Source organism: Magallana gigas, chromosome 2 (genome assembly GCF_963853765.1).
Source record: "Magallana gigas chromosome 2, xbMagGiga1.1, whole genome shotgun sequence".
In the NCBI taxonomy this organism is placed as follows: Eukaryota; Metazoa; Mollusca; class Bivalvia; order Ostreida; family Ostreidae; genus Magallana; species Magallana gigas.
Window position 1 is genome coordinate 7,195,287 of NC_088854.1, and position 23,804 is coordinate 7,219,090.

The window sequence follows — 23,804 nt, forward strand, 5'->3', positions numbered from 1 at the left end:
CAGGAACATTGATTAAACACAAGAACCGGTCATTCCTAACGAACAACATGTATGTCACTCTGTGACTAATTAAAATATGTTATCAACGAGTTATAAAAGTTGGCCATTATTCCATAAATTGGAAGTTTTAAGGAAAAAAAATGGTTTACAAAAGTAACAACAAAAAAGTCTGAAATCCCCAAATAGAAGAAGTTCACTGACGTTGAAAACTTCTTTTTCTCCTTTCTACAAAAAAATGTCTACTATATTCCTCATAAGAACACGAATTTATGTTTACAAAAGTGATATCACATGTATGCCTCCTTTCAAAAGTATGTAAAACGAGATTAAAATAAAACAGAACTACAATTTATTACTGGTAATTCCATATTTCACTTAGACAGAAAAAATAAATAAATCTGATCAGAGAGTTGTTTCCCCTTCAACCAGATCATTCTTTCATACAAACATCCCAGCAGAGTCACAGAAAATTGTTTTTAACATGATAAAATCCCTCTAGGTGGAGCTTTGTGGGGTGGACTTAAAAGAGGGTGTGGTAGATGGTTTGAAATTTTGATTATTAAAGGCATTTATTGTACATATTTGACTTTTACAGGACGGAATGTTTTGTGTAGTTAAAAAGATTCAGGGATGCAATGATGTTTGTTTTTCTCTGTAAAAACGAATATATGAAGCAGAGATTTACACCCAAAGGGACTTAACTCTAGAAGTCTGGACACAGACACACACATCTAATGAACGGATTCTCATTTCCCATTAATGGATTATGTCTGCTTTGGCACAAAAGTGTTTATAAAATATCCCCTATACAGAGGTGCTGATACATTGTACATGAACTATGTAATAAAGATATGTTAATGAACTCTTACATCCATTCTACATTCTAAATAAGGAATTGTGATCACCAGTTTGCAATAATCCGTTCTATCTTTGGGGGCCCTTTAAATATTTTTGCTGTACATAGTACACATTTTTTTTATAATAAAATACAGATTTAGAAAAAAAAAATTCTATAAATCAGAAGCATAATCAATTAGACACAACAGTTGAATGTTCTCATCTAGTAATGAATTACAAATACAAATATAGACTTCTTTGACAAATAAGTCACCTACAGCTAGTCCTTTTTCATTGAAGTGCACTTGTTTCCAAGAATGTCTAGAAATAAATACTACCAATCCTAATTAAACATTCAACATTTCAGCAGTGACTTAATAGAACAACATTTTCTTTATATTGATTTTACAACACACATTTCTATAGAAGCATGGACGCATACAATGGTTATTAAAAAAGTATTTCAATGTAGCAATTATTTCATAAACCTTTTGAAAATTTAAAATAAACATGAAAAAGAGCAACTTTACATGACAAAAGAGAAACAAGGTTAGAAACAAGACAGCTGGTGGAGGGTTTGAAGCACTAGCTTCAAACAGCAGTGTAAAAACTAGTGGCAGTGAAAACACCACTATAAAGCAGAGAGGAGAACAATCAGATGGTTGTCATATCATGTGTGTAAAGCTTGGAGCTTATAAATAGAGCTACTCTTCTAAACAGGAGGTCCCCATTTGATAACAAACACACAGTTACAGATACGCTACAAATAAACTGTGTTATACTTTACATGTATATCTAAAAAAAAAAGTGGTATTTATAAAAAAAAAAATAGTCAAAAATACATGTCAGGTTTTAGTAAATAAAACTACCAATAGTATACTTTCACTCTGAACATACATCACAGCTAAACAGGCACTCAGCAGATAAATACATCACATACACTCCCACAATTCACACTCTACAAGTCAGCCCAAATGAAAGACAGCGATTGGTCACAATCAGAGACAAAGGTCAAAAGACCTGAATGAGTGAAGTTTTAGAGTGGTTCACATCAATAAAAGAACTTCTCATCAACCATGGCACAAACTCTGACTCTGTGCTCCGTCAGACTTCCTAGGATACCGTCCTCTCCACGTCACCTCAATAAGGGACTCGTTGTGATTGGTTGACGCACTTGTGTATGGGAATTACCAGTTTGACTGGCTCTTGCGCCACTACGCTATCGTTGTTGAAGTCTTGGTAGTGCCGCCGTTACGTATCCTGATATCCGTCTCGGCTGACTGCTGCCCGTTTCTTCGAGCCTCCTGATCTGAGATTATATCCCCTGTGTCCTGAGTATCTACGGAATGAACTGAGTCCCGCCGAGTATGCTGACTTTTCTCCCAGAGCTGAGCTTTGACAATATCATCCGGAAAAACTGTTCTTTGGAATATCCGGATCACAAATCTGAAAATATCAAATTTTATATAAATCCATTGATTATATCATCTGGTTGCATGAAATACAATTCTTCAAGTAACATGTATATCAATAAGTGATGTATGTATGCAATCCTTTTCCTTCAACTTAGTATATGTTCAATATTTCAATTCCTCTTTGAAAGGATGAAATGAGGATAACTTAGATTAACGGTAGTTAGTGAGTATTCAGCATTCATCAATTTGGTCATAACTATAAGTTGTAAATTCTTCTGTAAAATGCAGCCCTGGATAGCAATGAGTAGTCAATGTTCTTACATGGGTAGCAGGTAGCAGGAAGAGGAAGATCTTCTTACCTGGTTAGCAGTGAGAGGATGAAATTCTTACCTGGTTAGCAGTGAGAGGATGAAATTCTTACCTGGGTAGCTGTGAGAGGATGAAATTCTTACCTGGGTAGCAGTGAGAGGATGAAATTCTTACCTGGGTAGCAGTGAGAGGATGAAATTCTTACCTGGGTAGCCGTGAAAGGATGATATTCTTACCTGGGTAGCAGTGAGAGGATGATATTCTTACCTGGGGAGGAGGGAGAGGACTGTGATGATGACCACGGTGATGACATGGATCGGTTTGACGAGGGTGTTCTGCATCACCCAATACGGGTTGGCTGGGTGATCAAAGGTGAACCAGATAGCATGACAGACGATGGCAAAGAGCCAGAAAAACACAAAGCTCAGGATCATGGTCAGCCACTGTGGCCAAATCTGTAAACAGAGACAGAAAACATGTAAGCAATGGAGGTCTATAAACATGGCAAACTCATGTAAACAATGGAGGTTTATAAACACGGCAAACTCATGTAAACAATGGAGGTTTATAAACATGGCAAACTCATGTAAACTCATGTAAACAATGGAGGTCTATAAACACGGCAAACTCATGTAAACTTTGTCAACACAAAAACACATAAAAAACACAAAATAGCATCCAAATTTCATTTCTAATAGTGAAAAAAGAGAAAATCTAATTCAATTAGTTGTTTTTTTATTCTCTTAAATAAAAAAATTAAATAAGTTTATATCTAATTTTCTTAAATAAATACATTATGTATATGCTACTACGGTTTTAGAGATAATTCGGACTGCCTTCAAGGCGACCGCGATATGCGTGACATACCCAGGAGTAAGTGTCTATGGCGCCCGTGAAGAGGATGATAAGGATGAGTGCCACCATTTGAGTAGTACCAAACTCCCAGATCCCCACCTGCTCTGACTCATAGGCCTACAATACAACACCAAAACTATAGTAACCATGACGTAATTGTTGTCACATTGCATATAGGAATGGAAAACATGTTACCAATAACTTTGATCCATTATCTTGTCATTTCAATCTCTGTTGCTTCAGATTGCCAAGTTTATGCAGCATATGATTGCTGCACAGTGGTTATCATTTCTATTCAGTGGGAATTTTATTTACTATGAATAGTATTTGTACTGTCATGATCAGCTTAGAACAGAGGATTCATAGTGAATAGAATGTGATAGTGTATAGAATGTATTAGTGTATAGAATGTGATAGTATATAGAATCTGATAGTGGATAGAATGTGATAGTGTATTAGTGTATAGAATGTGATAGTGTATAGAATGTATAAGTGTATAGAATGTGATAGTGTATTAGTGTATAGAATGTGATAGTGTATAGAATGTGATAGTGTATAGAATGTGATAGTGTATAGAATGTGATAGTGTATAGAATGTGATAGTGTATAGAATGAGATAGTGTATAAAATGTGATAGTGTATAGAATGTGATAGTGTATAAAATGTGATAGTGTTTAAGTGGATAGAATGTGATAGTGTATTAGTGTATAGAATGTGATAGTGTGTAGAATGTATAAGTGTATAGAATGTGATAGTATATAGAATCTGATAGTGGATAGAATGTGATAGTGTATTAGTGTATAGAATGTGATAGTGTGTAGAATGTATAAGTGTATAGAATGTGATAGTATATAGAATCTGATAGTGGATATAATGCGATAGTGTATAGAATGTATTAGTGTATAGAATGTGATAGTATATAGAATCTGATAGTGGATAGAATGTGATAGAGTATTAGTGTATAGAATGTGATAGTGTATAGAATGTGATAGTGTATAGAATGTGATAGTGTATAAAATGTGATAGTGGATAGAATGTGATAGTGTATAGAATGTGATAGTGTATAGAATCTGATAGTGGATATAATGCGATAGTGTATAGAATGTATTAGTGTATAGAATGTGATAGTATATAGAATCTGATAGTGGATAGAATGTGATAGAGTATTAGTGTATAGAATGTGATAGTGTATAGAATGTGATAGAATGTGATAGTGTGGTAGTGTATAGAATGAGATAGTGTATAGAATGCATTAGTGTATAGAATGTGATAGTGTATAGAAGATGATAGTGTATAGAATGTGATAGTGTTTAAGTGGATAGAATGTGATAGTGTATTAGTGAATATAATGTGATAGTGTATAGAATGTGATAGTGTATAGAATGGCATAGTGTATAGAATGTGATAGTGGATAGAATGTGATAGTGGATAGAATGTGATAGTGTATTAGTGTATAGAATGTGATAGTGGATAGAATATTATAGTGTATTAGTGAATAGAATGTGATAGCGGATTGGTACAATGTATGAAGTCTTTCATAGTGTGTAGGTACAGTGTACTGTAAAAGTGGTTATCTACCCTGGTGGTTTAGTACACGTTTCTATGGTCAAACAATATGCGTGGGTTTTAATTACACGGATGCATGTTTTAGCACTCTAAAGTTTCTTAGTTTTTTACCATACGCACAGGGGTATTTTCTGTGTTTTTAAGCTAACTGTGCAACTAGTGTAAATTCCCCCCATGCATAAATAACCATAACCACTTTCACAGTATACAGAAAGGCCAGAGAATACAGTACAGAGCATATACTTACAAAATGAGCCACCCAGTAGAGTATGACGCTCTGATAAATGGAGTCCAGGAGGGCAATGAAAAAACTAAAACGAGTATATTGCTACAAAAGAAAAACAATCTCATTATAAGCAAATTAAATCATCTTTGTCATACATTAGGCAAATAATAAATGTTTTTTTAAAAAAGCAATTTTAAGAGATATTAAAGCAAATTTTCTTTAGAAGCTGATATTTTCTCATGCAGCAATACGTTTACTTTGATGGAAATTGACATGCAGTTTTAAATATTCATAGAACATTGCAGTATAAACAGTTAATTTGTCAATGCAACAATTCATATTACCAAGTTCAATGCATAAGTAAGCATACATGTTTTATCCAGTATACAGAACAACTAGCAACTCAGTTAGCTATTTAATGCCTACATATTTCATACATGTACTTTGTAAATAGCAATCTACTTCAGGTCACATTTTAAAAATTGTTTGTTTGCGTTCTCCTGACTCACTGTTAAACTTTCTGTTGAAAGTTTTTATTTTCAAAGCAACAAAAACATTTAATTAAGAATCTATCTTCATAAACTGGCTTTTAAAATATAACAAATTATAGTCAGATACAAGTACATGTAGTAAATAAAAGTATCTGAGCCAGGGACTTTTTCTTTATTCTGTCAAGAAAGCGCAAACAAAAATCTTTCAAAAGTGGCCTCAGTCACTTCGAAGCACAATTTTCATGTTTTTAGACATTAGCAATGTTACCCACAAAGGTACACAGGTTTCATGGTTATTGCCCTTTTACCAGAGGTGCCAGAGCAGAAAATTGGTGCATCTGACTCTCATGTCAGGAGTTAGACTTATATTTAATTTTTAATGCTTTTTCCTTGATGCAGTACAAACTCCCTTCCCTTGGACATATTTGCTTGATAATGAAGCCATATGCAGTTCAAACTAAAATTCTTCTCTATACTTTCTGATGTCAAAACTTGACTGGTGCTTGCCATTTAATTCATTCAATACAGTGTCTTATGTTCAATATTTCCTCAGCATTTTTTTTCTTTCATACAAAAAAATCTATGTGATGAAGCTGCACAAAAAAGCATTCTACATGTATGTGTGCAAACTCGTTGAAATTGAAACTCAGAAAACAAACATGTTTTATAACTTCTTTTTCTTTTCCAATAAATAGTTGAGTATTTGGTTAAATAATTTTAAAGATGCAGCACGATTACACACGAACAAAGGTAAAATTTAAGAAACCAGTTAATGTGTTACTTTTGTTACAGACTGTATACTCAGAAGATGTTACTTTTGTTACAAACTGTATACTCAGAAGACATACATATTTCTGAACAGCTGTATTGTTCAAACTGCTACATGCTCTTGCCTGCTAAGCCATAGGTTGTAAGTAAAGGGAGATTTTAAATAGGTTTTTTTTAAATTGGGGATTGCATAAATATAAACCTTACAGTGGTTTCTCTTTTTTCCCTTGACTACAGTAAGCATAGTACCTGACCCACATACCCTAGCATTTAATGCTGTACAATACTAAGCCCCAATCCAGCACACATAATATTGATAATACTGTCCTCAGGTCTACCAGCTAGCATTTCAAGATTCTGAATGCATGACATACTCAATACTATAAAACTGGCAAAGTTAAACCTGTATGGCAATATCATGCAGATATTTTAACATCTGATTTGACTAGAGGTGTAACGATATGGCCATATATTGATCGTATTGATCGTGAAGGCCCACAATATGTGTAACATATTGTCACATGTATCGTAAAGTTAGATATAATTTGTTCATTTTGTTCTAATCAATTGAATTTTCATCTCTACAGTTTGTTGATTGATTATGTAAATAGTTGACATATTTTCTTCATGCAATACTATTTCTTATAGAGGTAGGCAACATAGATACCAGTTTATTTATATTTGACATTTATCTCATGATACATGATGTATTGCATTTATATATTGTGATACATATTGTATCATTGGATAGTTGGCGATACCCAAGCCTAGATTTAACCCTGTAATGTGACTTTACTTTAAACTTTCTGGCCGAGGCCAAGAAATGTATTATATTGTGTAATCTTGTGGTGAAGGACTGACCCTGTCTTGGGAAAAACAGGTGATAAATACCCTTCAAACTACATTTAAACTGAACAAATGCAGATACAGGATATGTGAATGCTTCGATACGGCCATGTTATACAATGAGGGGCCATACAGACATTCTACATTCCACACAGAATTACACTCCAAACACTCCCAGAAGAAATGGCTACTGCAGGCAAGAGATTACCACCATGTTACCTTGTCCTCAATCCCCATTTTATAAACTTCTGGGAAGCGCAACAGTGTCTCGGGCATTAGGTCTTTGTCAAATATACCATTAACAACCGGCGGAAAAGCCGTGAATAAAACATGGATAAACAGCAGAAAGAGGCTGTTGAATTGTAGCGAGCCCGAGTATCCACTGTACAGCTGGAACCAGAGCATGGTAAATTCTATCCCCTAAAATCAATCATGAAATGCTGGTATTAATTGACAGTGAAATAAAAAGAAAAACAGTGCAGTAATTACCGTGTCATGAATGCCCATTTTGTAGATATGGGGGAATTTAAGGAGGGTTTCTGACGACAAGTCTTTGTCTAAGACTCCATTCACCAGCGGAGGGAACGCACAGAAGACAACATGAGTGAGCATGGTATAAAGACTGTCAAATTGCATCGATCCCGAGTAGGCACTGTATATCTGGTACCAAAACATGACTAACACACTGATCTAGAAACAGACGAGATGAGATTAGGATCTACAGCATAAGACTCGAGTTAACCCCACTAAGGTCAGGTCATGGTCACAATATCACAAAATGACAAAACATCTTAATGCATCAACAAAAAAATACCTTATGAATTCCTTTTTTTGATACAAAATCATATGTTTATCATTTTCAGAAGCAAAAGAAAGAAAGTTGAGAGTTACTGTCATTTTATTTGACCATGTAATCCTTTCATCAATCAAAGGGGGATAACTCTAGCCTATCACACTACTAGAAAGGATGATGATTAATATAATGCAATTCATTCATTGTAGTAACATGTATGGGTTAAATATGTTCATCAAATTAGTCTTAAAAAACATTCAGAAACATCTTTCAAACAATCTCATTAATCGCCAAAACAATCATCAAGCACAACACTTACAAACATTTTTTAATCGATTGAATTTACTCAAAAACTCCAAACCACAGTACTATCTACTGTAGCTATATAAACTTTTCACAAGGTTCTCGAAACAGAATTTGAGTTAGGAAGTTAACCACCACAAGAAGCCGACTTTATCTGGCATGGATTGGATAGCAATGGATTCAACAGAGTATAGAGTCTAATGATAGCTCCTTTGTTTGTTGATGAATTTATAAACTAGATCATGTTATATCACTACAGTATACGACAGAGATGCATAAAAGTGTATTTAATTAGGATTATTTGTAACATTCAAATCAAGATTTCAATGAAACATGACAGCTTGCATACATTTACAATAATTGATTACTTTTGTCTCCAAGTCACTCAAGAATAAAGATAAGGCATGCATATGGCATGCTTTGATACATTAGCTGTTGAGTGTATACACAGTTATACTGATGATCAGAATGTTAGAAATGAATGTCTGTGCTCTACTCTCAATAAATTTCTGTTTCTTTGAAAAGTTAAATTTGTGTCACTTTTTCTTTCATTTGAACTTTTATAAAATAGAAGTTAAAACATAAAAAAATTCATATGACAAATGGAGAAAAATAAATAAAAAATAAAACTACTGCATTTAAACCAAGAATAATTTTTCAGAAAATCAGATTAAATCTTGGTTTAAAAATGATACATCAAGAAAAGAAATGGATGACGTACCAAACTCTTGTAAAACATGAAAGAGGAGAATCGGGCGAGGCGGCAGTAGCACCAGTGTCCATGCACCAATAGGAGGCGCTGTAGAAACATGAAGCGCGAGATGGCAAAGTCCGAAGCCATCACCGCCTGCATCCCTTCCTGTCCGGAGATTCCGATGCCAATGTCGGCCACCTGGATCATACTGACATCGTTCGCCCCGTCACCTGTGAAAGATGCAAGATAATGTTAGGTTACTATCACGAATGACATGTATTAGCCTCACTAGCATGTGGTCACTTTAAAAGACCCAATCTATTATGGGACATGTATATTCTGTCCAGATGAACTGAAAGAGTACAAACCTATGGCTAATGTTAATTTATTCAACTTGTCTCTAACCAACTTGACCACAGATCCCTGGAAATAAATGAAAAATTAATTTATATATCAACTATAGATGTTCAGAAAAATGAAAAAGTTGCCAGTATTTTATTCTATATCAAGACAATGACTTTGTGAAGTCCATTTTGGCACTACAGTATTTTACATTCCAAATGCTAATTCACCTGAATTTTGATTAATTTACATTGATTTCCTTTTGTTTGTTCTTTTGATATAAAAAATAAACATTACCTCTACTAATGAATATTGCATTAATGAGGGGTAATACAGGGAGTAACAATGGTCTCACCTTTTGTATGGGGGTTGACCTACAGCACACAACAGAGGTACACTTTTGAGCCAGCTTTAGGAAAGTGTCCTCAAGCTTATCAGCAAGGGCATAAGCTAGGGTACGGCCGTCAATCACCAGGGTGTATTCCTGTTTCCTCCCCAAGGGTGAGGACTCGGTAGGCCCTGACGTGTCACGCTCTATTTGCTGCAAGTGATGCTCCAGGAGGTCTTTGGTACAAGTCTACAGAGAAACAAAAAACCATCATGACCAGTACCTCATTTACATGTTGATAAGAAACCTTGAAAAATTCAGACTTAAACTTTAAAAACATATATTGAAAAATTAAAACTTTGACTTATATATATGTAATATTATAACTTTCTATAATAGATAAACACTTGTACATTACAGTAGAAACTGTCTGTTTGTGAGGATTTCACTCACCAGATCATTGGCATTGATAATGAGGACCTGGTCCTTCTGACCAATCAGTTTCGAGGAATAGGCAACCTGAATAGCTGTCTCCTACAAAGTCAAAATCACAGATCAATAGTAAAGAAACATGATTCGATGTATCAATAATCTCTCTGATTTGCCCCTCCCCTGGACCCTGACCCCCGTCTGTACCTGCTTGTCTCCGGTGAGCACCCACACTTTGATGCCTGCTTTCCTGAGTTTGTCAATGGTTTCAGGTACTCCCTCCTGTAGTTTGTCCTCTATACCTGTGGCACCTGTGAACAAAGCATTCAAACCTCATATGAAATTCTGTAAATACATCTTACACACCATCATACTCTGAGAAAGATGTTTGGCAATTACTGTGGAATCATTATAATTCGTGGTGGCTCAATTTTCGTGGTATTCAAGGGTCCACTGAAACTGTAAACTGATGCATCCACGAAATTACAGTCCCACGAATAAGCAAAAACCCCACAACCCACGAATATTGGCCCCCCTGAAATTATATATGATTCCACAGTACATTTTAAAGTATTTCATGTACATTAAGACAATTTTTGACCCTAATCCTATGTCTTTTCAATGTTTCATGCACTAAATGACAGCTGTATGGCCTTTCATGACCTACCTAACAGATCCAGGTCCTTTTCTATCTCGCACGAGACCTGCAGTATCTTCTCTTCTCTGTCCTCCATGGCGGCTGAGGCCTCGTTAAATCGGACCTTCCACTCCTCGTATTCCACCCGAGTTAGTACCTATTGTAAATAAAAACAGTTACCTTATGTGTTACTTTAATGCCCTTCAAAATCTGTATTGTTATCCTCATTCATTTAATAAAAAAAACAATTATGAAGCTCAAGCATTCCTTAAAAAAGATTTTCACGCCCAATGTTTTTTTTTTAAAGTTATATTTAAATACTTTAAAATGTACAAATGTATTTAGTAATTAACATAGTAAATACTTAGGTAATTTGCTTGTTATTTCTAAAAGTTCTCGGATTAATGTAATTACTGGTACATTACATCGTTCATTGTGCTGGCCTGTTGTTACCTTTTTAGCCATACAAAGCGTACGTAGACCTTGCATTGCATAATTCAGAATGTGTTTCTCTGTTTCCTTGACCATTCTGTGTAAATCTTTGTCCTCTGTAACACAAACAAATCAGAAACATTGACATCTAACCCAACAATCATCATGATTAGGTATCACATGTACATACATTGTACAAACAATTGAAAATCAATGCAAGGTATTAATTCAACCTGTAACAAGAGGTGTTTGTGAAACACTTCATGCCCCCCCTCCCCCCTCGGAGACCTCTGCGAAGAAAATGACCGGAAATTGCAAAGAATTGGAATTGTTCTATGTCCAAGGGGCATAACTCTGTCAAAAATTGCTTAAGCATACCCAAAATCAAACTTGACCTAGATTTTCTAATAATAAAACACTGCAGTGTCTGCCCTCTTGGTAAACATGACCCCCATAGTGCCTACCCTTGAACTTTTTGTGTAGTACTCCGAGCACTGCAGTATCTGCCCCCTTGGTAAACATGACCCCCATAGTACCTACCCTTGAACTTTCTGTGTAGTACCCCCAGCACTGCGGTGTCTGCCCCCTTGGTAAACATGACCAATTCCTTGTTGTTGGGGTTCCTGGTGATCACAGACATCCTCTTCCTTGTCGAGTCGAACTGTAAGACCTCCAGGACCTCAAACTCTACCTCACCCTCACCTATTGAAATGTCAACAGGTGCAAACTTCAGAAAACATGTTACAGCAAACAAAGTCATAATGTACATGGTATATAGATTTAGTATATTTTTTCTGATGGTTAAACAATTTTTGTTGTTGATATTTTCTTTTAGCATATATTCAAATATTGGTTATATTTTATAACATCACTAAAAAATTGATAAAAAAAAACAAATCCAAAAATCTTATTCTTATGAACATCTACAGAATACTTTGCACATTTCTGAATAAAAATTGGTGTTAGCAAGTGCTCTCAATAGTTTAATTCCTTCCTTGTTAAAATCAATCAGTTTGGTAGAAGTGTGCTGTACTTAAACAAGTCATTCCGACTGGCTTTCCTTATTGTAAAAATCAATAAATTGATAGCAAGTATAAGCTAAATTAATTAATAAAAAAAATTTGATAAAGACTTAGTTTTCAGCAACAAATATAAAACCTGTAAGTCCTCTCCATAATTTTGACTTACCCGGCAGCCAGACGCGAACTTTCTCTATGCTGCGTTTCACAAGGCGACATCCGTAGGTACACGCTGCTCTCACTAAAGCTAACTCGTCTGGACTCTCTGCCTCGTAGCGAGACTGCTGCGAGCCGTCTGAGATGTACGAGGACCCTGCTATACTGCCCTCTGATGGTGTACTGATCCCAAAATCACGGTTTCTCTCAAAGTCGTAGGAACTCGAAAAAGTTATTGGAGGGACATTCCCAATGTTTGCGTGACCATTGGATCTTTTCCCTGTTGGGGGTGTCCCGATGTCACGGGGGTTCAGAGGAGGTAGAACTCCCTTCCGTGTCACTGGGGTGTCTGGGAGATTTATCAAAGGAGGTTTTTTCTGTGGAGGATCTCCTGTCCGACTTAATTTATCCAGGTCATCTTGTGACCTGTTTTTGCCTTTGTAATTCCCTTCCAGAATTGACCCACTATCATCCATCTGCAATGTAGTTTCTTAATCAGCATCATGTTTTGTAGCAATGAGGCAAATACATAAAAATCTCTATAGAGTTTCTTTTTATCAGTCTCCCCCAAAGAAATTAATCCATCAAATAAATGTTTATTTTAGATTCTAATCTAAATTTCTTGAAGTTCATATATTCCACCAATATTAAAATATTAACCAAATATTGGCTTAAAATATTTTAACAATCTTCTTGAAAAAAAAATCCCTCAATTACATGGACGTAAATGAAACTAAAATAAATATTCACTCAATTTTGACATATCAATCAAAAGCAACCAAGAAAAAAACTTGGGGAAAAATAACAATTTGGTCATTCAGGATCCTGGGCCCTGATGACAGTATGCAGGTCACTTACCAAATCTTCGTGAGCATGATGTGTGACAACCACAGTGTTACAGATAGCCATTAACAAGAAAAACTCTTGAATTCTCTGAGAGTTTGGGGAGCTAGTGTCAGGGAGATCCAAGTTCACACTGTTAAGACTCCTGAGACACATCCGTGAGATTTCTCGCTCCAGACCTGGTTCAAGTTTTAGGTTCTCCATGACCTGGTGAGAGAGAGAGAAGGCTGTGGAGTCAAGGACAGTGCGAGTCATGACTTACCGTGTCCACATGACGGTTTGTGACTATGACGGTATTACACATGACGATATTCAGGAAGAATTCCTGCACGGTTTTGGAGTGATTACGCGCGGCTCCAGATACATGCAGGCCCCAGCGACTAGTGAGAGCATTTGTAATACCAGGCTCAAGATGAATATCCATTGCTTGTATCTACATGATAACAAACAAGGCATGCAGCTTATTATCTATCCTGTCTTATCTTACAATTAGAAATTATTGATTTAAAATTATCAAACTTTCCTACACTTTCATTTATATAAAGTCTTACGTTTTTATTAATTCCACTTTTTTTCAGGTAGCATTTAATTGCTCATATCTTAAATTAATATGGGGTTTATCAAAATTTTAAAAAAAAAATATTAGAATTCACTTCTTATTACACTTATAAAAAACAAATTAGATAAAATTTATATGAATTATAGTTTAACATGTTACAACACCAAAACAAAGCAGCAAGGAAGCAGTTGTTGATAAGATTCTTTGTACATGTCCTATAATAAGCAAAAAAAGTAAGACTGAAAAATAATCTGTAGTGATCCGATCTAAATGTCATTAGTCTTGATTAACTGTGGGCTTAAAGCATGCATGCTGTAACCAATAAAATTAACTGAAAAAGTGCTAAGTACTGAAAATTTCATCTTCCATTCTTTGCATATTCCTTGAATGTCACTCCAAGATGTCAGTTAGATGCCATCAAATAATAAAACGCTTGCTGACAAAGCCTGGTGTAAAAGCATAGTCACAAACCTCAAAAGACACTGGTAATCATGGTTAATCACAAAATTCAATCAAATGAAACAACTCAAAACCAAAAATAAGATATTAATAGGTCAGTCCATATCCAGCAGTGTGCTGTATGGTGATGGTCACCCCACCCACTTACCGAGCTGGTCCGGCTGATGTTGGCCAGCGAGTAACGGCTGCCCGTGTCACTGAAGTCATCCTCGTCGTACTCTGTGTCAAAACATATCAAAGTCTGTGTTAAAATGTATCAAAGTCTGTGTTAAAACGTATCAAAGTCTGTGTTAAAACATATCAAAGTCTGTGTTAAAACCTATCAAAGTCTTCATCAAAATACATATGCTTCTTATTAAAACTTTTCAAAATGTCTTTTCATAAACCAATACGAAATCAAAGAGAAAATTTGATTCAAAGCTAACATGAATGAAAATGTAATTATGAGTTTTGTTTTTATCAAAAGATTCAATTTCTAAAATAGATGTTGATAAAATCATTCAAGATAAATCAGAATATATTTGAATTCATAATAATGATTGCTTACTTTTTACAGGATTTTAAATAAAATAAAATGAGAAAATTGTTACCGGTAATTTCTTGCAAAATACCAATAAAGCCATAAAATACGGGAAAGAATATACCTGGTATCAAATCAATATGACCTATGACCCACCTGGAGTGTGGGGGTAGTCCGTTCCCCCGATGGTACACGTCTTGAACTCCATCTGGTTCTCTGTCAGCGTGCCGGTTTTGTCGGAGAATATGTACTCGATCTGACCCAGGTCCTCTGTGATGTTGAGGGCCCGGCATTCTATCCGCTTGTCAATTGGTTCGTAGTAGAGCTCAATGTCATTGTTTATAAAGTACACCTGACCTAGTTTGACAATTTCCACGGAAACATACAGTGGAAGGGGTATCACAGTCTACAACCAAGGCAGGTATACTGGTCAGGAATCTTAGTCATACCAAATGCTTTATGATACATTCATTATTGTACCGGTAGCCATTTACAGCACAAAATGAAAAGTTAAATAAATCTTTTACCATACACATCAATAACCTCTTTTAATAATTTAAAATTTGATAGCTATTTGATGCTAATTCATGCATTAGAAGTCACATTTTTGTACAAATTTTTGTATAAAATGATTGATAAAGCTCTATTCACTACATTACAATGCATGGTTCATTAACTTGAGGTTAATGAAGTCATATATTTTGATACACACTGTTGAGAATGATTGATCACACTAAGCTTTGTTCATTATATTTCCAATGAAATAAAAACTGACCTGTACCAGACTTTAATAATGTAAAATCTGTTAAAGTGTTTAAAATTATAGCTTGATAATCATATTAAAATTTTTGAAACTCCAAAGAAGCAATTTTGGTGTATAAACTTTATGTTCAAATTTCAATGATAGGTAATAAAACACAGATTACCTGGAATATAATGATATAGGTAAAGAAGACCACAAAAGCCTGGAAGTACGGATTGTACCACTCCAAACTCTCAAAGGGGATGAACAGGACCACTGTACTGTCCTCAAAGTTAGACAGCCATATCCCACTGGCTGAAAGAAGCAAGCACAGTGACAGACATAAACACATTTGTCTACAATGCATTACATTATTCTCAAAGAAATTTACAGTAGTTTGATAATATATTATGTTTTATTAGATATTGATCTAAACAAATAAAATAAAATAAAGCCAAATTGTAAAATTATTTTCACTTTATTTTCAGCTTTTATATTCGGCACATGTATGTTTCAAATGAAATACAACAGCTGCCTTACCAATGGCGCAGAACAGACACAGGAACAGCAGAAGGATGACACAGTAGATGACGTCACGATTAATGCGGCGCTCCAGCTTACTCCGTTTGTACCGAGGATTACGGTTGTTCAACATAGCTTTGGTTTCATGCCCTAAATAACAATTTCAATTTTTCACTATGTGTTTTCCTTAATGCAATGACCTACAAGTCCATGTACTTAAATAATTCACCATGCAGGGACTAAATCTATAAAGTATCGGTACTGTTGTTTTGGAGAAGCAAAGTTGAAACATTAAAAGGAAAGTCATTTTCACAAAATTTGTACAGAAACTGATACCTATACACCGTTTTATGATAATCAGTAATACATATGAATGTAAATTACAGTAATGTACCATGCTTAACGTAGCTAATCAAAAGATTTGAGTTGTTTATACTTCAGAATAAATGGCACACCTATACTATTGACCTCCACATGAAACAAAGAATTATCTGTTTAGGTTTTTAATTGTGTGAATGCATGTTTTTTGAAGGGATTCCTATATAGCTATTTCATTCCTTTATGTCAATTTCCTTTAAAATGATAAGAAATCTCTTGCTTTTGTTGGTTTTAGAAAAAAGAATCCTCATCAGACTGAATCAATAGATTAAGACCATCACCAATGGGTGTGAATGACTGACCTGCGTACAATACAATCCCCTCCACAAAGTCTGTGTTTTTAATGGTACAGCCCCTCAGTAACAGATTGTCCTTATTTAGAGATACCTTCTCTCCAGTTTCCAATTTTCTATCATAAAAAAATATCATTACATAATTTCTTCAATTTCAACTGGTAAATTTGGTGTACATTCAAGCAGACGTTTTCATAAATGCATACTAATGAAATAAATTTTTTAAATCATAAAACAATTTCAAAATGTAGGAATATGCATTCTTGCTGTTACTCTTGAAAAGGAATTTGTTAACCTCAAAGACTAAGCATAGTACATACATGTAACCATTGAACTTGTAGATTTCAGCATTCGGCAGTTCACACTCGACACTGTACTTAAATTTGCTCACAGCAAACTTACTCTGAAATAAAATTCATTTACATCAGTAATACAATCTTAAAAGTTTTAATATCCATCATATCCATGGCAACATTCACCTGTAAACTGTAAATATATAAAGAAACTGTAGTTTATTTGTATTTGAAATTAATTAATTAAATCCTTTAAATAGAATACATCATGTTACTGCCATGTGCTCTCTCTCTCTCTCTCTCTCTCTCTCTCTCTCTCTCTCTCTCTCTCTCTCTCTCTCTCTCTCTCTCTTTCTCTCTCTCTTTCTCTCTCTCTCTCAAAATATCTTGATATCTTTAGAGATTTCAAGTCTGTTAATAACAAATGCACCTATTCTTTTCCTATTCTGAGACAAGATAATATTTTGAGGTTTATTTGAGCAGACAGGTGATAATTTCCTGAACTGCGTAGCTTTTTTTGTCATGTCCTATTTACACACCTTATATTCACGCGCTACCAAGATTTCACCCAAATTATAAGTGTGATGAAACTATATGAATGATAAACCACAACATGCCGTAACTGGCCCCTTAGTGGGGTTATCTTATCTGCTGAAAGACGATCAAGTTGTAAACTGAGAATAAAATCTGAACTGTCGTTGTAAAAAGGAAGTGAAGTAAAAACTAAACTAAATCTCAATAATGTAAATAAATTGAAAATAAAGATACAGAGTGATAACACAGTGTAACTGTATTGAAGAGTGTAACTAATCTATGGAGTATCATTATATGGTTGACATTGAAAATTTAAAAAGCCTTGGGCTGTAGGTTATAAAATCATCATGTGATCATTGCACCATGACAAGAGGGTGTGGAAGCTCATGAAAATTTAGATGACAACCATGCAGTCCATTCAATATTGTGTGTGTTTGGTTCTAAGGGAGCTCTGGTTGGAGGCTTGGAGCTCAAGCTCAGATCTGCATACAGAATGCAATATGGTGGTGATCCAAACTAACAGAATAACAGCAAAGAAGTTCAAGAAGAGAACGAAAACAATAAAAGAGGAAAAAGGAAACCAAGATGGAAATTCCAGATATCAGTAGATGGTCATATCTGTTTTCTGCTGAGGTTTCCTCATGCATTAATTAATATAAATTAAACAGTGTTGTGTCCTCATGAATCAATGAAGGTGGTATGGGGCATCATCATATTGAGATGTACTTCCAATCGAAATAAACAATAAAATCAAGTATAATTTCATAAATTTTTTCTTTCCGAAAATTGTTACCTAACAGCATAACACAATTGGTTACAGCGTAAATATGCATGAATCTGAAAGACATGAATTTGAATCCCCCTGGGGCTTTTACAATTTTTACCTTTCCCAAAATTTTTAAAACATTTTTTTAGGTCAAATATTGTAAAAAATTTTATATTGTAAAATTTTAAAATTTTAATTGATCTAAACCAGTGAAGGTATTTTGATTTATAATTTACTTTTATCCACATTAATATTGACATTAGTGTCCTATGCCACAGAAAATCATGCACTGGATTATCTAAGTGGTGGTTGGAAAACTGGATAGCTAACCATAATACAAAGTTATATGCAGATAGAAATTCCACATTGTTGAAACTGATTTTAATCAAGAAGTGTCATTTCTATTTTACGTTTGAGACCAACCGAGGTGAAACAATCTGGGCTAATGGAACAAGGCATCAATGACACCTCTTTATCAAATGATTCATCTTCACAATGTTATACTCAATATAAACAACCTCCTACAGTACCAGATTAGTACAATTTACATAGCTGCAGTAACTTTAATTCAGCTGACTATTAAGTGCATTATCCTTTAACTTTGTAATATGTCACATCAGCGATGTCCTTAGTTAAGTGCAGAAAGTTTATCATTAAAGTAACAAAGTTCCATAGAAAATAGTATTCCTTAAATTTCCTCCTATTTCTGAGTCCTAACTAGTCTGTATATAAAGACTTGTTAAGTTTTGAAAAACTGTTCCCAATGGCATTGCTGATGGTGGTATTGAACACCTCAATATTGTGATGTACTTCGAAATAATCAATCAAATTAAGTTTAACTTCATATAATTGTTTACCTCTGATTTGTTACCTAACAGCATAACGTAATGGGTTTCAGGCTTTCAGCGATAGCTACGGATCTGTAAGTCATGAGTTTTGAATCCTTCTAAGCCTTTCATATTTTTTTCCTTTTCAAAAATTTTCTAAACATATATTATGGTCATATATTGTAAAATTTGAAAATTCAAAAACAGTGGAAGTATTTTGATAATAATGTACTTTTATCCACATAAATATTGACAGGTGTATCATACCATCTTAAATGCTTTAGGTGTTGTCTTTGGTTGGACAAAGATTTATGAACATTGAATAAGGACCATGCAGTCACCACACCCCAAAAATCGATACCGGGACCTTTAATGGCTTTATCACAGAATCAAGATTACATTGCAGGTCTCTACAAACAGCAGGGCAAAAATGCCTCCAACATAAAATTTTTGAATTTCTTTGTAGCTCCATCATTATTCAATGACCCCCAATTTTCATGGATTTTGTTGGTGATCGAGTCAATCCATACCCGGTAATATCAACATTACCAAAAGGTGATTGAAAGAAAAAACTTCACAAAATTTGTACTAATTACCATGTAGTTTGACCATTCCCCATAAATCTATGCATCCTCAAAGCTATGAATTGTACATGTACTATATCCAGAAATATTATGTAAACCAAATACTATCATACTTCGTTATCTCTCTGAGATATCCTAGTATCAAGGGTAAAATACTTAAAAAATAAGTGATTGGGACTTACCAATCACTGCAACATATCCATTGTATTTAAGATATCAGTGTTCCAGATATCGAAGATCAACTGTACACTGTTCATTTCCTGAATCAAATTAATACAGATTCTCCCTATTGTCTGACTTTCACTCTACAGCTTGATTTGATTAAACCTTTTCTGAGAAATATATACTGGTAAAACAAAACTTTATCATTATTAATCATCAAACCATATCAAATTAAGTGGGATTACTATATCAATAATACTGTCATATGCCGTGCCATTTAAACAATTCAATTTTTAGATTCAAGTTTGTAAAGAAATGTCTTAATTCATTAAATCATACATAAAAAACGGTTAAAACTCATTCAATCACAAAAGTACCCAACCCTGGCCGTTTTGCCAATAAAATTTAACAACTTCCAAGGGAAGTCATAACAGTTTAGTTATTATGTGAAAAGGATGTAAAAATTGCTTCACATTTCTAAATACCAGAAAATTTATAATGGTAATCAAGCAGCAAAATGTCCAAGACTATATCAAAAAAGAAAAATTACCTATACTCTAATCAGCAGTTTTTACCTCTAAATAAGTTGAGATTAATTTTTCCGTACCTGAGATCTTTACAACAACTTAAATTAAAAAGTGACAAAATTATGACATTACAATCATGACCTACCCCTTCATATTTCAGGCCATGAACTATCTGCCTCTGTTTGAGATTGGTCTCTCCATCCAAATTGCTGGTTTCCAGATGACAAATTCCGAGGGGATCACTGGAATGAAGTAGTAGAATGTCCGCAGGAATGATTTCGTCACAGGCCAGGTGGACAAAGTCTCCGGCATGGACGTCCATCCACTCGCTCTTCACATACCTCCCATCAGCACTGCAAGACAACAACAGGGACATGAATGTCTTGTTACAAATACATGTACCAACAAAACTTACGAAACAGCTATCTGCTTTCATGCAATTTGTGTTCATAATTATTATTCAAACACAAAATCAACATGATCAATATTTAAATGTTTGGTAACTGTATCAAGTTTAAATCATGTCTCAAGTTACAGGATACTCCTAATACAATTATATTATACAATACCACATCTACAGAATGTATAATACCATATGTCCTATATATTTGTTGAACAAATAATGGAAGGAATGTATATGTATCACAGATTGAATAACTTGAATAATGATTCAAATGAAAATCAAGGTATACATTAAGTCATCCTTGCAAGACCATGATCATGAGTTTCCCAGCAGATTCTCCTCAAATCTTGTTTGGTAATCAGAATTCAGACCAAATTCCCATCACTTGTTAAAGTGTCATTATGCTGATACGTCACTTGTTTAAGTGTTAAAACTTATCCCCTCATTGTATGTAACAGAAATAAACCACATGTCCCCCATTTTAAACAAACTTATATAGAAATGTTAGTGCATATATTAATCTTAATAGACTTGTCATTAGTATTTAACCACAAATGACAATAATGACATGCACATGTTGTGTCCAGGCACGTAGCACATCGTTTTTGAAAGTGGGGGGGGCCAGACTCACCCAAAAAATCTTGACAAGCAAAAAAAAAAAAAAAAAAAAAAAAGAGGAAAAGTTAAACTTTTCCAAAATCCTAATCCGTGGGGGGGGGCTGGCGTAGTATATAACTTCAATTTCTCTTATATAAATTTTTTACATACTCCCAAAAAAGTGGGGGGGCCAACTCCATGATAATTCAATTTTTTATATGTAAATTTTAAAAAAATTGTTGCTGCGTGAAAAAGTGGGGGGGCCAGGCCCCCCCTGGCCCCCCCTGATGCTACGTGCCTGGTGTCTTAGAATAGGCCCTTGATCACCACACTAAAATTCAAAATGTCACCCTGTTACCTACAGTGAAGCAGAAAATTGTATTACCATACTATTTCAAAACACAGGCATACGTCACATTGCTGTTTGACACAACTACCCAAAGTCCAAGCTCTTGTTAAAATGGTTCTATTATTCTAGCACTAGTTTTTTTTTTATTTTAAATCTTTAGATATTAGAAGCGCTTAAGAAAGTTAAAGATTTCAATGAAATAGTAATTAATGATAAAGGACTATATATGGTTTGAGCCTAAAATGGCCCCCTAAAATGAACATTGTCATTTTACTGTAATTCTTCGTTTTATTTGTACAAATATACATTTGAAGTTTTTTCATAATTTTCATTTTGATTTTAGTACCCGCAATTTAAAAATATGACATCATAAAGTTTACCTTTTCCCGCCATTTTCTCATTTTTAGCATAAAACGGCTTTTTTAAAGGTAGTTTTTCTTTAAGGAAACATTGAGCGACTGCTTGAACAAACAAAATATTTTCACCAAAGATGTATCTATCCAATACTTATAAGTGACAAAAAGTTCGTTCTTGTTCAAAGAGTCGCTCTATATTTCCCATTCGAAAAAAGATAAGAAAAATGTCTATTTTTGATTGATTTTGATTAAATTATAAAAATAGCGTCACTTCTGACGTCATATACTGTCAGTGAGTGCATATAAATCAAATAAATAGGTGAAAAACATATTTCATGTCAACTCTTTTATAAAATAACACAACAAATTAATGTACCTGAATCATTTTAAAAATAGCGAATTTTGGGGGCCAAATTTGACTAATATCATATATAGTTCTTTCTAATGTCAATTGTTTGGACTACTTTTGGTAAAGTTTCAATTGATAAATAATAAAATGACATTTATTTAACGATTGTTGTTACATCATATTTTACCAAATTATGTCAGTTTGCCCTGCAAAAGAGCAGTACCTCAAATCTATGAAGAGGTTTATTATGTCTGATGTCAATTGAACGGAATGCTATGAAGAACAATATTAATGGAAGCTTTATACATGCATAGTGAAGAATCAGTTCTGCTGTCTAAAGATGCAGTTCAATATTACCGGTGCCATTGAAATTATGGTACTAATTCATCAGTTAAAATTTAAAGGTTATGTCAAAGAAACATTACAATAAATAATAAACGGAGCACAAAATGGACTCTGCATCTTAAACCTACCTAGAATACCGTCGACATGTATGATGATTGATTTTTCTATCAGACTTGTATCGTCGAAAGTCTTCAAATGCATCTTTAACTGCAGTTACAGCAAGTACAAAAATAACAGGAATCATGGCAATTTCCTTTCCAAAAGCTTGAACTTGAGGCACCCAGTTCAAGGCCACAACCAAAATAAAATATAAATTGGCAAATCGGTGAAATTGCTCAAACAAATTTTTTGGTAAAAATGTAAGCGCAGAGTACTTAGTGGTTTTGATACGGTTGCTACGGTAATCACAGTTTGGATGGTTCTTGTTTTTCACAGGAATATCTGGTCCTACAACATGGTTAGGTACTACAGTCCTAAACCTTGGTCCCGATTTGTTGCTCTTGTTAAAAATATTACCCATTTTGACTTAGTTAAAAAATTTTAAAAATATATATGTAATTTATATATACAGTATCAACAATGACAACACTGATATGTGTTTAAATCTACGTCCACTCCTTCATCAAGTCATGCTGGTTTTTGATATGTTATGACAACTGGGAAACACAAAGATTTCACAATTTCCTGAAGGAATGAAATTCCGTAATTATTCTTCACAGCCACGTCATTTCACCCGTCACATTTTCACAATATTTTTCCACAATTTTTTGTCAAACCATCTGTCTTTCCTTTACATGTCACATTTTTGGATGAAATCCAAAAAATGAAACAGTTCTTGACTTCTGCATGACCACCATTTTTCTTTATCGATCCATTTCTCTTAGTGCAGGTGATCTAATTTAACAATATACACAACACTTCATTAGCGACCAAACAAGGTTCTTATCTCA

General features: G+C 34.4%; 1 protein-coding gene across 3 annotated transcripts; it reads right to left on the reverse strand.

Moving 5' to 3' along the window:
• Positions 1 to 1,332: 1,332 nt before the first annotated feature.
• On the reverse strand, positions 1,333 to 23,804 carry LOC105338586 (phospholipid-transporting ATPase VD). Of its 3 annotated transcripts, none has more exons than XM_011443774.4 (23): positions 22,983 to 23,804; positions 20,601 to 20,808; positions 17,083 to 17,165; positions 16,772 to 16,878; positions 16,110 to 16,241; positions 15,754 to 15,884; positions 14,984 to 15,233; positions 14,456 to 14,526; positions 13,305 to 13,496; positions 12,460 to 12,922; positions 11,812 to 11,973; positions 11,293 to 11,387; positions 10,870 to 10,996; positions 10,410 to 10,513; positions 10,227 to 10,307; positions 9,801 to 10,022; positions 9,472 to 9,526; positions 9,131 to 9,333; positions 7,533 to 7,733; positions 5,230 to 5,310; positions 3,429 to 3,533; positions 2,829 to 3,016; positions 1,333 to 2,283 (listed from the first exon to the last, which is right to left on the reverse strand). In XM_011443774.4, exons 1-23 carry the CDS (start codon positions 23,372 to 23,374, stop codon positions 2,052 to 2,054), a joined length of 3,885 nt encoding a protein of 1,294 aa, XP_011442076.1. In that variant the 5' UTR covers positions 23,375 to 23,804; the 3' UTR covers positions 1,333 to 2,051. The 3 variants fall into 3 exon arrangements, with proteins under 3 accessions (XP_011442076.1, XP_011442077.1, XP_011442075.1); XM_011443775.4 differs by lacking the exons at positions 7,533 to 7,733; positions 13,305 to 13,496 and adding exons at positions 7,803 to 8,003; positions 13,552 to 13,722; XM_011443773.4 differs by lacking the exon at positions 7,533 to 7,733 and adding an exon at positions 7,803 to 8,003 and having other exon boundaries at positions 22,983 to 23,803.

Bases quoted from the DNA above. Each gene is read 5' to 3' on its own strand.
- LOC105338586 (XM_011443774.4), bottom strand. From the start codon at position 23,374: ATGGGTAATATTTTTAACAAGAGCAACAAATCGGGACCAAGGTTTAGG. The intron at 10,514-10,869 runs GTAGGTCATGAA...CTTTGTTCACAG, and splicing joins AAAGGACCTGGATCTGTTAG to GTGCCACAGGTATAGAGGAC. The intron at 5,311-7,532 runs GTAACATGGTGG...TTTCTTTTGTAG, and splicing joins AAATGGGGATTGAGGACAAG to CAATATACTCGTTTTAGTTT.